The sequence below is a fragment of the Arachis stenosperma genome, chromosome 3 (genome assembly GCF_014773155.1).
Source record: "Arachis stenosperma cultivar V10309 chromosome 3, arast.V10309.gnm1.PFL2, whole genome shotgun sequence".
NCBI classification, from domain to species: Eukaryota; Viridiplantae; Streptophyta; class Magnoliopsida; order Fabales; family Fabaceae; genus Arachis; species Arachis stenosperma.
Genome location: NC_080379.1, coordinates 137,461,262 through 137,477,338, shown reverse-complemented (window position 1 = coordinate 137,477,338; position 16,077 = coordinate 137,461,262). Strand labels below are relative to the sequence as shown.

Below are 16,077 nucleotides of genomic sequence, written 5' to 3'. Positions count from 1 at the left end.
GACAAACTGTTAAAATTATTGGAAAAATAAAAAACATTTTGTTTAAGAAAGAAACTTATTAGAAAAACTCAAATCATAAGTAGAATAGTTTATTTATTTATTTTTACCTTGAACTATGGTAGGAGCCTAGGACCTTGAGTTATTGTGTTCAAATTTGATGTGATTTGAAGTGGTAATGAATTATTTTGGATTGTTCCCCAAGACTGGGTCCAAGAGGGTGTGGGCAACACTTTACACTTGCAAGTTCGAAATTGAATGCCACGAAAAAAAAAAACGAAAGAGAAAGAAAGATAGAAGGAAAACCGAAGGGGGAAAGGCATGCCATGAAATGTGAAACACAATGCCACATGCCTTGTCTTGAGCATCCATTCTTTGTACTTCTTTTTCCTGACTCGTAAAAGTTGAAAGCAACCAACAGCCTGTCCTTATTATATATCATCTTTATTTCCTTTCTCAAGCAATGCATTCCCGCAAGAACCCCTATTTTTGGAAAAACAATATATAATATGTATATAACAAAATAAATTTATATTAATTAAAATATTGTGTTCAACTCACTTAAACACGGCATATCATCCCATCCCACACCCACCTTTTTGAGTTTCCATTGTGTTCTCTCTCTCTCTCTCTCTCTCTCTGTGAGTTTCTACTTCAACTTTCAATACATTATCCGAATTCCTGTCTGCATAAATCCGCAATTTCATCTTCTTAAGTGGCTAACAAGGTAGGTCTGTGGGGATTCCTTCTTAACACATCATTAAATCCTTTCTCCTTCTGTCTCTTTTATATTATTTTATTCATTCACTTCTTCCTTAAAATGAAGAAAGTTTCAATTTTTTTAATAAAAAAATCTAGTTCATTAATTTCACTATCCCACTCACTCACTCACTCACTCACTCACTCACTTACTCCATTGAGTATTCCTGGAATCTAATCTATGGCTGGCAGTGGTATTGGTGAAGGGAAGAAGTAGAAAGCAACCTTCTAGCTGCTTGCTGCAAAGTATTCTCTTCCTTCTTCCAATTACCACTTACTTTTTTATTTTGAATTTCTCGGCATTGAGTTGTTTCATTATGATACTATACTATTTACTATTTTATATGTATGTATGCTGTTGTAATCTTTTCTAAATTGTAACTTGTAACTTCCAGTTTCCTTGGAACTTGTACAACATGGCCACTTGGTGTTTAATCTGCTTGTGATATTTATTCCCCTGATGCATGTTTCTTCCCTACTTTTTAATACTTTTCTCTACTCAAATACAGACAAAGATTGGTCCAATAATGTGTTTGTTTAATAAGTGAAGTGCCTATGGCTAATTGGCTGTTTCCTCTTCTATCGGTTATATTACTGTGATATATTTGTCGAATTGGAATTTTTCATATATTTGCCCTGAAACCAAATGAAGACACACAATTTCTTGAAGTCCTTTCATTTTACTTTGGTTAAATCTCTTCTCTTTTTTCCATGCAATTTGAGAGCAGAGAAGAGTGAAGCAAACAATAGAGGAAGTGGAAGCATTCATTTAGCTATGGATTGGAATTTGAAAGCACCACCGTCTTGGGATTTGACAGAAGTGGATGAGGCAACCTTACCAAACATAGAAACAGTGGATGGCTCAACCAGATTTGGTGTTTACAGAACAAAAGAAGGGGAATTCTCTGTTGACTTGAAACTTGGCCAGGTTGGGAATTCTGCAACCGAACCAGTGTTGGTGACTAATTCAAATAAGTCCAACAAAGATGCTGTTGCTGCTGGTGTTGGTGTTGGTGTTGGTGTTGGGGTGTCCAACTCCAAAATGGTAATGCAATCACCTTCCTCAGGGTCATCAAAGAGAGCTAGAGCCATTAACAATGGGACACAGACAGTGTCATGCCTCGTTGATGGGTGCAATTCAGATCTCAGCACTTGCAGAGACTATCACAGGCGCCATAAGGTCTGCGAACTCCATTCCAAGACTGCTCAGGTCACAATTGCTGGCCACAAACAAAGGTTCTGCCAACAGTGTAGCAGGTACCTCTTATGCTATACTGCTATGAATTTTATTTGTTTATTGTTTGTTTGCCTATGCCTTATGTTTGTTGTTCTCTTAATTAGCTCTTTTTTTTTTTAAGTTGTTTATTTGACTACAAAATTCTAATCTAAGATGCTTCTTCCGTATCTAATTTTTCATGTTGGCTTCACAAATACGCGAGCCAGTTACTTTGTTTTGCTTTCTGCCGCTGTTAGCATCTTAATTTTAGCACATTAATCAGCATGATCTCCTGCTTAGTTACAATGTAACATTCGCAAGCCCTCTTACCAGTTACCAGTAGATTCTGCAAAAATGGGGGAAACAAACTGAAGTTATATATATATATATATATATCAGTGGTACACTATACAAAGTTACAAAACCTTTAATGGAATCTGAGAAAATGACTTGCCTGTACATTGTTCTGTTAATAAACTCTGTACAGTGCACATTGCTTGTATTATTTCCGGTTGGTTTTTTACTTCCATTTTTTACTTGTTAGCTTCATGTGCATTTGATTTTTACTTGCTGCAATATTCCATGCCATTATTGAGTTATTGACACAAGACATGTGCTAAAGTTCCTGAAGTAATTCAAATTGACTAGTCCTTTTTTCCTTCCTGAAAGGTTTCATTCACTGGAGGAGTTTGATGAAGGAAAGAGAAGCTGCAGAAAACGCTTAGATGGACACAACCGAAGGAGGAGAAAGCCACAACCAGAACCAATCACAAGAGGTGGTAGTTTTTTGTCCAGTTTCCAAGGTTAGCTTAGCTTCTTCCCAAGTTACAGTTTCTAGCTTAGCTGCATTTGCATTATCTGAGTGGACCCACATGTGTCTTGATTTGGGGCAGACACATTCTGAGGATCCCCCACCCCCCCCAAACAGGTACACAACTCTTAAAAAAGAGTAAGGAATTGACACAATTGCACAATGCACTTAGCTAACCTCAGTGCGCTGCCAACATCCCTGATTTGGTCCATTGATGTCCTCTCTCATATCACAATCTAGTGGCCACTAAAATAACATGTCAGTACACACTAGTAAAAATTAAGATAAAAATAAAGGTTCTTGCTTTTTTGAGAGGGCAAGATAGACTTTTCACATTTTGAGAGACTATGATTTGTGAATTAGTTATCTTTTGCTCAGATATCTACTTTGCTTTGTTTGGACATAAATGTTCATGACTTGCAGGCTGCAAGATAACAACAAAGTAAATAAAGTCACTGTTTTTTAAAAAATGAAAAATATATGTATGTTTCATTTTTCTAGTGCATTGACTTAGGATTATCATCGTATGGTGGAGTGTGAGCTGACAGAGCTCCCATTTGAAGCAGGAGCTACACTCCATCCTATCATGATAAAGTAATGAATCCCAAAGAGTGATACTATCCCTATTATTTGAAAATTTTAGTTGACTAGTACTTTTGTGTCATTAATTTTTGTTCAGGCAGCCAGTTGCTACCCTTCTCAGGTTCGCATGTGTTCCCCTCATCTGGCGTGGTGAATGCTGGGTGGAGTGCAGGACTTGTTACATCCTGCGGAGATGTCAGGCTCCACAGCCACAGCAGCCAGCAACAGCAACAGATGCACATGGTTGATAAACAAGACCTGTTCCTTGGATCCTCACCAACACCCTACAATAACAACAAAGAAGGGAAGCAACAACTTGCATTCTTACATGTTGATAACCATCACCACCATCATGCTGGTGCTGCTTCTTCCATGTGCCTGAGGAACATGTTCTGTGATAACACCCTAACAAGCTCGGTTCATGACTCTTCCTGTGCTCTCTCTCTTCTGTCATCACCACAGACAACACACAATCCTGGGAATGGATTGAACCAACTGGTGCCGCAGCCTCACACTCATCATACTCATCACTCTTCCCTGATGCAACAATCCTTAGGCCTCAGCCTCCACGATAGCAGCAGCATGGAGTCGGTGGACCCGGTTATGGGCCACAGTGAGACTGAACATTGTTCCTCAATGTATAATATGGATTCTCATGGATCCCATGGGAGTGATCCCCCTCAACTATTCCCCTTTCAGTGGGAATAAAGACTCTGACACTCACCCTTTTGCTTGTTTTCATTAACTTCGAATGAATTTTTGAGTTATCATTGTATCTTTAATCTTTAATGAAGTTGATGTCTATCCCACAAGGAAAAACATTGGCATGATTTTTTTTTTCTTTTTTGGTTAAAAGCGACGAGGTTGCCACGCTGCGCATGGTCCACAATTTACAGCACCCATTCAATGTATTTTATAATCTTATGTGTTTAATTATATTGGGAATTTAATTGGCTTTATATCAGTGCATGATTCATCAAATGGATAGACCTAACTCATCTGTTTCCCCTCCAAACTATGTCTGAAACTATTTTTTTAACAAAAAAGATGAATTCTTGTGTGCCTATCAAATACGATGCAACATGCATTATTATTCGCTATAAGTTCATTAAGTTCCCTATCGAGTCCTATGCCACATGCTTTATTGCTTCGCTAAGTCAAGTATCAAGTACCAACAAATGGTGTAGCCTGTCGTTTTGACGTTGCTTTCTCTCCGCTATTGATTGTGCTTCGTGCTTCGTGCTTCGTGCTTCGTGCTTCGTGCTTCAATGGTGAACCTGGAGAGGAGGCCCAATGATGTTAGAAGCATAAAAGAGAGACCATACCAAACCACCAACAAAAGTTACCTATGGCTATGGGACTGATCAGCAGCAAGTTAAGCCAAACATGGCAGCATTTATACTGCAAAACTGAGCAGTCAAAATCAAGAAGACTAGTAAGATCCTTCACTGCGTCAAATAAACTCGATTCATTTTAACCCTTAACGATAACTAAGTTTAAATCTTAAGGAGGTACTAATTTGAATGAATAACAATGCTAACCGGAGAATGTTATAGAGGATCCTTCTTCTCTGCAGTGGTTTGCTCACGCTGCTGTTCCTCAAAAAAATTGCATCGCCAAACTGTCAAATACCAATCGAACTAATCGCATAACTATTCTTCCGCTCTTTCTTGAATCGCAGCATTGAAATGCCAAACAAAACAATCATAAGCTGATGCCATTACCGTTCTTCCATTCAGTCTCAGAAGATACAAACACCGAAAGGCCCCAACCTAAAAACATTTCCGGACTCCGGAGAACTACGCAAAGCATATCAGATACAAGTACGATTGATGCTATTGGGTCTACTCTGGTCCATTTATTACTTTTAAAATCATGGGATATAAATCAAACATGAATGGTAACCATGACTGGAAGAAAAAAAACTACTATTATTTACCAAATGATCATCGAGGTAATACAAATTTAAAACACAGAATCCAGTATTCTTTTGCTACAAATTAATATAACTTATTAATCAAATTAAGTCCATTTTTAATACACTTGCTTCAAACAACCAAAAAGAGACATACCCCCATCAAATGGGGAAGTAGAAAAAGAGTGCCCATATCTCGCAAGATGCATCTCGTCTCTTAACAGATTACTCGAGTCAATTATATGGGAGATCATGTCTTAACTCTCGTTACTTGCAGCAAGGAATACAACAAAAACACAGAAGTTTTCTCTCACTGTTCACATTATTATTTCCTTACAAGCAAAATTCCAGCTAACATCAACATTGAGGAATGGCAACCTGGGATATCAAACAGAAATACCTAATGATTTCTTGAACTTTTCAACTTCCAAATATACTGTAGAATAGGGAAGGAACTCTGAGTAATGATCTCTGCTCAGATCGTTTATCGCAATAGCGAGCTTGGGGATTTCTACTATTTCTTCATGGGTCAAAGACCTAACAAACCTGGCAGGATTTCCTGCCCAAAGTTCACCTGATGGAATTCGCCTCCCTGGCGGAAGAACTGACCCAGCTTCAAGGATTGACTGTGTTTCCACTAGTGAACCTTCCATGAGGATGGAGCGCTGCCCAATGATGCACTCTGGCTCAATAGTGCAGGACCTCAAAAGGGAGTATGCCCCAACCGTCACATACCTCTCTATAGAAGTCTCAGCTGGAAGGCCTGATTTACAGAAGAAAGCATACACAATAAATAAGTAATACATACACAAATATCTAACCACCACCCCCAGCAACAACAACAACAAAGTTTTATTCCACCAGATGGGGATGATTAGACAAGGATCAAATGATTCACTGATGCCATATCAAACCATGCTACAGTTTTTCTTGGCCTCCCTCCATCATTACTTGGATTACCCCCATCAAATTCACTCTCTTTATCATAGCTTCCATAGACATTAGTGTATCAACTCATTTAATGCAACACTGTAAAAGAATCGAGCCTTCAAAAGTGAAGTAACTGGATTAATTACCCCCTTATCCACATTTCTCTATCTGAAAAGTCCAAATATGATAGGAAACGACAATTTTTGGTTTATATATATGGCTTATCCACATTTATTTATCAAGCCTTCAAAGGTGATTCTTAATAAAGGAAAGCAGGAGCTCGGAAATCTATGATGTATTAAGAGTTATAAGTATAAGCAACAGAATTAACATAATGAACTTGTAAATCTCTAAACAATTAAGAAAAAACGAATTGTACTTCCACCAGAAACAGCACCAACAGCAAAGAATTCAACAATTAAAGAACATAAATATAGGGATTAAAGTATTTAGATGATGCCAAAAATTATTACATGCTTCCGTCCCTGCTAAAGGCAAATTAATGGCTTTATACTAGAAGCTCATATCTATTGAGGCACAGGTAACCATCCAATTGTACTCCAGCTTCTCGAGTTAAATGACACAATGACACAATAGTTGAGAAAGGGAAGAAAGCAATTGGAAACGGTTGAAAATGACCAGAAAACTGAACCATTCATCAATTTACTATTCGAAGTTAAGAATCCATTAAATCGTGAAACAAAAAGAATAAATCAAAGGCTAGCTAATAATATATGATAATTATGTGCCAACACTAAGAGATTTGAAAACAGATTATCAAATTTAAGCTAGTTTATCTTTCACAAATGCAATATGGCATTACAAGTGTTGCAGAGGACAAAACATCAAGCATATTTACAAGTTAAAGGCTTACATCATGCAAGATCCGATATAAAAATATGAAGCACAGACAAGTACGAAGGATAAGGATATGATGCGAATAAAACAATGTATAAAAATCTTAGGATGCAATTCAGCTGCAAGACATTATATTAGGTGAATTATGATTTCAATTTTGGCATAAACTGTGGCGAATATGCTAAAATACACAATCTTGATTGTTGTAGAATTTTCATATACATATACATAGGCATAACATTAAAAAATAAAATAAAAAGGCGTAAAATCCAATCAATAGGATAAAACATTTCCAAAACATGAATTTTATGAATCTAAACCCCTAGAAACTAGCATGTGGCTACCTGCTCAGAAAGAAACCCCCTGCTCAAATAAATGAACAATTTGCAACGCCAAAACAAAACTCCCGCTATTTGGTGTCACATTTCATCAGAAAGCAAACAAACTCAACGAAAATTACAAGCTATTGTAACGGTAATAACCTAACATAAAAATATAAAGGGGGAAAATAACCTAACCTGTGGGAGAAGACCAAGCAGCGTGAAGGACGCAGCGCTCCTGAATGTTGGAACAGAATCCAACGGTGATCTTGTTGAGATCGCCGCGGAGGACGGCGCCGGGCCAGACGGAGGCAGCGTCCCAGACAGTGACTTGTCCGGCGAGGACGACATTGGGTGCCACGTAGGCATCGACAGCGACCTTCGGGAGCCACTGACCCAGCGGGATTATCTTCCTTTGCCCTCTGTAGTCCCACTTCACCCGATCCGGCGATGCAGTTATCGAATTGGGTGCTTGCGTCGCAAAAGCGCGCTCAGCTGTGTGCAGCAGCTGTGGCGATTCCACGTGGCGGTTTGCTATTGTCTGAGCACTCCTTAGGGCTCTTCTAGAGAAGCGTGCTAGACTCGCCATGAGACACAGTGAAAGAGAGAACCGTGATGGTGAAACAGTGAGTGTGGAATCGGAGATGGTGGTGTGAGACGACAACAGAGAGTGAGGGAAGGGGGGATGTGTCTCTGGACTATCCAAGAGAACCCGGGTATTTTAAGCCCAATATATGATTTACTGGCTTCACAAGTTGGGCTAACAATTTTAGCCCGGTCCAATTGTTTATTTACTCTTACACTTCATTCTTTTTATTATTTTTTTCAATAATTTGTATAGTGATATTAATTTTGAAAAAAAAAATGATAAATACTAATATCCTAAGTTTTATAGGAATATTTTGCTATATAAAACTCCATAATAAATAACTAAAATATTAATCTATATCTATCCATATAAAATTATTAATAAAAAAAATTACCAAATAATTCTATTTCGATGTCTAATATGTTTTACAACTTCCTTAAACGGAATTTTTTTTTCTAAAATAAAATAAAAATTTTTTGTTTATATCATGGTCCATTACAAGAGTCAGACTCCAAATGGGTAAAAATCCAATTAACACTCTATAGAACAAGAATCTATATCTATACCGTGGTCTATCCGATCTCAAAGAGGTCGAACATAGCAACATGGGTTTAATCCTACTTGTTTAAATAAATAACTAACTTTTGTATATTTTTTATTGATTTAGAAAAAATATCTCAACAACTCCAAGATAAAAGGGAGAAAATAACTACCCACCAAGATAAGTGGATAAGCTGCCGAAAGATAATTTATTTTCCCTACTATTATAAATACCTTGACACTTTCATGTATTTTTCGAACTCCAATCTACTAAAATCTTGCCTAAAATTCTTGTTAATTTGAGCATCAGAGTTCTTTGTAGGTTATCCCACCATCCTCTCCAAAGAGCTCGAACAGCAACCCCTTGCTGAGGAGACAGAGGAGTATCTCATTTCAAAAGAAGTCTGGACCTCACATTCAGACTCAAATCACATTGATTCTAGGTAAACCTAGGAACATTGGCGTCATTATCGGGGACCTGGAAGTCTATACCCAACCATGGTGGACAACTATACTGAAGACGGACATACTGCATCAGAATCAGAACCTGATCAACACAATGACGATCGTGCAATTGTCATTCCCTCGTTCCATAAAGCATGTTTAGAAATCTAAAATTTTTCTACTGAAGCAGCAATCATGGGGCTCGTTTGTAACACCCTAATATTCAAATTCTTATGCTCGTGTCATAAGTCAATGATAATAAGGTGGTACGACTCTCAAGGTGGATTTTTAATACATAGTTTATAAGTATAATTGAAAGGAGTATTAATCGAGAGGCTTAAAAAGGAGTAAAAATAAAATCGTGAAATTGTAGCGCTACGTATCGACAAAAAGAAGATAAAGCATGAACTGAGACGATATAAAGATAATTTCGTCGAGAAGAATAAGATAAAACAAAATATAGATATATATCATAAATAATAAGCCACTAGTCGTGACCCGCGAAGTTTAGGCTGGTTAGGGTACAGTATAAAAGCAGTTTAACAACCATATCTCCTAATCTCTCCCAAATGATACACAAGGGCCTTTATAGGCAAGTTTTCAAAAGGATTAAATACATAGCATGAGTTCTTTAAAAACAAAAGCGGAAAGAATCTAAGCAAAAGTAAATAAGATATCTTAGAGGTCTTCGTCGTCTTTCAGACAAACCACAGCTCACTGCTGAGCACCTAGACCTGCATCTGAAAAACAAGAGATATATACGGAATAAGAACCCCCGACCCATGGGTTCCTAGTACGGTAAAAGTGCCAAATAAATACAATGCATCATAATAAAAACTCATTAAGCATCCTAAACTTTCACCAAATATTCATCATATGTTCTCGCTAATCTATAAATAGGCAACTGTCATAAGGGAAAGCTAAATCTAATTCATCTTCCTCATGTTTCCTAACTTTCTAACTCTCCAACAAATCAGAATCAGAATCATAAACAAAACCATCACAAGCTATTCTGTCTCAGCAATCCCATATCAATACCTCATATCCTCACCTGGAGCAAGTGAAATTACTTCATTGCATCTACCCAGGTAGCTCAAATTATCTCATTTTCTACTTGGAGCAAGTGAAATCACTTCAATGCGTCTACCTAGGAAACTCAAATTACCTCATTCAATAATCATCATTTTAAATTAATCATATCATTATTCCATTTCAACAAGAACAGCCCTCAACGTCAACCGACACCAGCATGAGGGACTTCTCAGTTGTACAAACACAAGTAATGCAGACAAGTAATACACAAGTAGATTCAAGTAAGGCAAATAGCACATAATCACATAGTTTAGCATATACAATTATGGAAACCAATACAGATAAGCAAACCCAAACAAATCAAACATATGCAAAATGATGAATGCCTGCCCTATGGCCGATGATATCATCTGTTAGTTACAAAGCCAACCCAAGATGTCCTGGTAGCTAACCATTGGACAATCCCTGCGAATGCCCATCCCCAAGCTCAAAATCATAACCAATAAAATAAAAACATCCATGGGGGAGAGCTCATCCGGAAATGTCTAAGTGTCCGGCCACATCTTACGAGGCAGAGTCAACCGAATCTTGGATCTCAACTTGGAGCAAATGGAGCTGACCCACTGCATCTATCCAAGGAAATCCGAAACTCATATAATTTCACAAATCTTAAATCAGCCTCGATTGGGAGCAAGTGGGGGCTAACCACTGCGTCTACCTCAGGAGTCTCAAACCAAATCTGGAGCAAGCGGAATCACTCCACTGCATCTACTCAAGTAGGTATGTCTCACCATGTCCCGGAGCAAGCAGAATCACTCCACTGCATCTACCCAGGCAGGTATATCTCACCATGTCCCGGAACAAGCTGAATCACTCCACTGCATCTACCCAGACAAGTATGTCACAGTCAGGATCATATTTCATATCAATCTCATAATCGTTATCCTTCTCAATAACAATCTCACAATCATCCTCATTCTCTTTATTAGTCTCATAATCATCATCATTCTTATTAACAATCTCTTCATCATCATCGCTCTCGCTAACAATCTTATAATCATCATTATTTTCACGATTCATCATTAATTCTCCTCTTATCTCATCCACAGAACTTACCAAGCTTAAGTCACGGTCTTCTAATCTTATAATCAAAATGACCCCTTTTATTCCCTTACTATTCTCTCTCTTGATTCAATTCCCTAAAACTAGTAAAAAGGTTTAAAGTAAGTATTACGTAAGGTAAGCTTGTCGGAAAGGTAAAACTAGGGGTGTCCATGGATCGGATCGGATTGGATATAGCCGAAAATTCGATCTGATCCGCTCCATTTCACATTGGATCGGATCAGATACAAAATCCGCATTTTTGAGTATCGAATCGGATCGGATTGCGGATATATCCGCATGATTAAGCTTACTTTTTAATTATATTTTTATGTAAAAAATTCAATAAAAATGTTTCTTTCACACTTTTAAACTTATTTGTTCCTAAAATAATTTTAATCAAATTTTTCCTAAATAACAAAAATAAAATAATACAATATATGAATAACAACTTAACAAGTTTAACAACTACTAACTAAAACATACAAACTGATTGTGTACTAAAAATATAAACCTTTTTTGTACATAATTAATTTTTATAATGACCTACAAACATGGTAAAAAAGAGTTAAGTTCCTCCTAAAGGTATTGGGCTAAAAGGATGGAACCCAAAAGAACACCTTGAGGAGTTGAATTTCTCTTCAGTGGGAACTATATTGGTGGAAGTGGATTGGTTGGATTTGGAGTGTAAAGGTGTCATCTATTAAAAGAAAACCAAACTAGATGTCCCTTCACTAATGTCACATGTCAGGAGCTTTAGTTTAACGTGCGGGAATCAACTTCCTACCTTTTCAGTTGACAAGACTTGAGGTGACACGAATACCTAAAGATATTTTGGAAAAAGTAGTAAACCAAATATCAGATTAAAAACCATTGGACAATAGATTTCTTCTTCATCATGGTTTTACACTATAAAAGGACCTCAAGCCATCTATTCAAATCAGGATCATCGTCTTCTTCACTTTCACTACTTTTCACTTTCACCTTCACCTTCTTCTAGATCTTTCTGATTTCTGAAGCTCACAAGCTAAAAATCCATCTTTTTCTCTACCCAAATTTTCTTTCTTTACTTGAGCTTCTATTTCATTGGAGAATTTTCTAGGAGCTTGCTTGACAGGAGTTGTTCCTTTCCTCACAGCTAAATTGTAGGTTACCAGGTTTGGGTCTAACCCTGGCATTTCATCATAGTTCCAAGCGAACACATCTCTGAACTCTGTTAATAGCACTATAAAATCCCGTTTCTCCTTTTCCCCTAGAGCTTTGCACACGAACAAAGGCCTTGGGTGTTTTTAAGTCCCTAAATTAATCTCTTCCAATTCTTCTTCCTTCTGCTTTGCTTCATCTTGGAGTTGGAGAGGGGCATTTCCTATGTTGCTTTGCAGATGTTCTTCCTCTTGTACACTTAGGATGTCGAGGCCAGAGGAGTTCTGGTAATTTTCCTCCGCTGGACCCCCGAGTTCCTATAGGATACACCACCTATATCCTCCACCCAAGAGAATTTCCCTACGAAGCCATAGGTCTTCGACTGCTGTTGCTTGTTTTTTAGTATTTTCTTTTGGTGTTTCCTCTATCAGGGTGTTTTTTTGTGCTGCTTTTTGTCTGGGTGTTCCCATGGCGCATTCCCACACAGGCCTTATTTTGTTGACCCCTGGTAACGCAAGCTCTTCATAAAAACTCGCATCCACTAAATGTGCTTCTCCCGCATCAAAGGGTGTTACAGTGGTTGAGATGCTAATATCCTTCCCTCTCCAGCTAGACTTTATGTATTGATGCCAATTTGAAGGAACGCACCGATGTAAATGAATCCATGGACATCCCAGTAGGATATGGTAGTTAGAGCTTCCATCTACCACATGAAATTTATTATTGGTCTTTATGGGGCCAACTTCCAAGATGGCATTAACACACCCTCTAGATTTCACACCCGCTCCATTGAAAGCATTGAGCCCTACTTGAGTGGGCCTTATCTGATCAGCAGAACCTCCCATTTTTAGGAATATATGAGTGGGTATGATATTTACCCCCAATCCAGCATCCACTAAGGCCCTTCTGACCTTCATGCCTTCTACCACTGCTTCCACATACAATGGTTTATTATGGTAGAACTCCCCATTGAATGAGTCAGGGTCCCGAAACACCAGGGCGTTTGCATGGGCCTTCGCCAATCTTGTGAGCGGAGCGTTGACGCCTCCAAAATTTTTTGCTTGCTTCTGAACGACTCCTATTAGAGATCTGGCCACCTCTTTCTGAATGTGGGGTTCCAAGCTAATCTGGTTGAACATGATTCTACAATCTCGAGACTTTAAAAGACCTCTTGTCAATGTGTCTTCATCCAGGGACTCCTCCATAGTGACCATCTCTTCTGCTTCACCTACAATCTCTGTCAACATTACTTCTCCTTCAACGCCTATCATTCCAACATCATGTTGAGGAAAAGGAGTGCTTTATACACCTTCTTGGTTTTGTTCTCCATTTAGGAGTATCTTCCCTTCCTTTACTTGCCTATGAAACATTGTCCTCACCACATAATAATCAGTCAACCCATGGCTCTTATTTCGGTGCACCATGCAATATATTGGATCTCTCAGGTCTTCAGGTATTGGTGGCTCTCTATTTGTTCTGGGGTTTAATGTTCCATCCTTAAACCATCTATTTACAAAAACCATAGCCTGAGCTCTGGAGAGAGGTAGCGGGGGTAGAGGACTATTTCTCTTAGTACCCCTAAAATAGGAACTTCTCCTGCCCCTGCCATCAGTGGCACACACCTCCAGGGGAAAAACTTCTTTAGATCTCCTTCCACTGCGCTTCATTGCCTCGGTTATGTCAGATTCTTTCTTTAAGAGTTCAGAGAAAGTGTTTATGTTGTTCATAGAAAGATAAATTTGGGATCCATCTTCCACATTTCTAATACACCCGTACACCAATTATGGCTCTGGGAGAGTGTCTATACAAAGTAAAGCTTGATCTATGTATCTCTTGATGAACGCTACCAATCCTTCTCCCAGTCTCTGTTTCACTCTCCCAGGTCCATGATGTGCATAGAGGGTTCCTCTTCTAGGAACTTGTTGCAGAACTCTGTCACTAATTGCTCCAAGGTGTTGATGCTATTGGCTTTCAACTTGCAATACTGATGAGCAAATAATTTATACGCTTTTTGGCATTATTTTTAGGTAGTTTTTAGTACGATCTAGCTACTTTTAGGGATGTTTTTATTAGTTTTTATGCAAAATTCACATTTCTAGATTTTACTATGAGTTTGTATATTTTCTGTGATTTCAGGTATTTTCTGGCTAAAATTGAGGGACCTGAGGAAAAATCTGATTCAGGCTGAAAAAGGACTGCTGATGCTGTTGGATTCTGACCTCCCTGCACTCGAAATAGATTTTCTAGAGCTACAGAACTCCAAATGGCGTTATCTCAACTGAGTTGGAAAGTATACATCCAGGTCTTTCCAGCAATATATAATAGTTCATACTTTATTCGAGTTTAGATGATGCAAACTGGCGTTCAACGCCAGTTCCATGCTGCATTCTGGAGTAAAACGCCAGAAACACGTCACAAACCAGAATTAAACACAAAAAACATGTTACAACTTGGTGTTTAACCCCAAGAGAAGCCTCTGCACGTGTAAAGCTCAAGCTCAGCCCAAGCACACACCAAAGTGGGCCTTGGAAGTAGATTTCTGTACTAAGACTTATTTCTGTAAACCCTAGTAACTAGTTTAATATAAATAGAACTTTTTACTATTGTATTAGACATCTTGGTATCTATCTTTGGACGTTTAGTTCTTAGACTTTGGGGGCTGGCCATTCGGCCATGCCTGGACCTTTATCACTTATGTATTTTCAATGGTGGAGTTTCTACACACCATAGATTAAGGTGTGGAGCTCTGCTGTCCCTCGAGTATTAATGCAATTACTATTGTTCTTCTATTCAATTCAACTTATTCTTATTCTAAGATATCCGCTGCACTTCAACACGATGAATGTGATGATCCGTGACACTCATCATCATTCTCACCTATGAACGCGTGCCTGACAACCACTTCTGTTATACCTTAGATCGAGCGCGTATCTCTTAGCCTCCATTCCGAAAGATCGGAGTCTTCGTGGTATAAGCTAGAATTATTGGCGGCCATTCCTAAGATCCAGAAAGTCTAAAGCTTGTCTGTGGTATTCCGAGTAGGATCTGAGATGGGATGATTGTGACGAACTTCAAACTCGCGAGTGTTGGGCGTAGTGACAGACGCAAAAGAATCACTGGATTCTATTCCAATATGATTGAGAACCGACAGATGATTAGCCGTACTGTGACAGAGCATTTGGACCATTTTCACTGAGAGGATGGAAAGTAGCCATTGATGCCGGTGAAACCCAAACATACAGCTTGCCATGGAAAGGAGTAAGAATGATTGGATGAAAATAGTAGGAAAGCAGAGATTCAGAAGGAACATAGTATCTTCATGCACTTATCTGAAATTCCCACCAATGAATTACAAAAGTATCTTTATCTCTATTTTATGCTTTATTTATCTTTATATTTTAAAACCATTATAACCATTTGAATCCTCCTGACTGAGATTTACAAAATGACCATAGCTTGCTTCAAACCGACAATCTCCGTGGGATCGACCCTTACTCGCGTAAGGTATTACTTGGATGACCCAGTGCACTTGCTGGTTAGTTGCGCGAAGTTGTGAAGAGTGATATTACAATTGTGCGTACCAACTTGTTGGCGCCATTGAGATCACAATTTCATGCACCAAATACCACGTGAATGCCCTTCCTGTCAGTGATTTTGAGAACTCCTTGATCTTGAGCTCCTGGTGGTTCTTGAACACCCCGAGATCATCCAAGAATGACAGGATGTGTTCTTTGGCACATCCGGTACCGTCAAATTTACGAAAGGTAGGTGGTTAGTACACCTTAGGGTATGGTTTTGCCAAAATATGATGCCCGAATGGTGGACTTATCTCCCAAGTGG

At 38.5% G+C, this 16,077-nt stretch overlaps 2 protein-coding genes across 6 annotated transcripts; one reads left to right on the top strand and one right to left on the bottom strand.

Annotated features, from left to right (window-relative positions):
• The first annotated feature begins 486 nt into the window (after positions 1-486).
• LOC130969150 (squamosa promoter-binding-like protein 13A) lies at positions 487-4,310 on the top strand. Of its 5 annotated transcripts, none has more exons than XM_057894762.1 (4): positions 487-724; positions 1,485-2,013; positions 2,642-2,775; positions 3,463-4,310. In XM_057894762.1, the coding sequence occupies exons 2-4, from the start codon at positions 1,532-1,534 to the stop codon at positions 4,071-4,073; spliced, it is 1,227 nt and encodes a 408-aa protein (XP_057750745.1). In that variant the 5' UTR covers positions 487-724; positions 1,485-1,531; the 3' UTR covers positions 4,074-4,310. The 5 variants fall into 5 exon arrangements, with proteins under 5 accessions (XP_057750745.1, XP_057750746.1, XP_057750744.1 ...); XM_057894763.1 differs by lacking the exon at positions 487-724 and adding an exon at positions 767-1,002; XM_057894761.1 differs by lacking the exon at positions 487-724 and having other exon boundaries at positions 767-2,013; positions 2,642-2,748.
• Positions 4,311-5,276: 966 nt separating this feature from the next.
• LOC130969151 (gamma carbonic anhydrase-like 2, mitochondrial) lies at positions 5,277-8,076 on the bottom strand. The gene is made up of 2 exons (XM_057894764.1): positions 7,587-8,076; positions 5,277-6,043 (listed from the first exon to the last, which is right to left on the bottom strand). The coding sequence occupies exons 1-2, from the start codon at positions 7,975-7,977 to the stop codon at positions 5,667-5,669; spliced, it is 768 nt and encodes a 255-aa protein (XP_057750747.1). The 5' UTR covers positions 7,978-8,076; the 3' UTR covers positions 5,277-5,666.
• Positions 8,077-16,077: the final 8,001 nt, after the last annotated feature.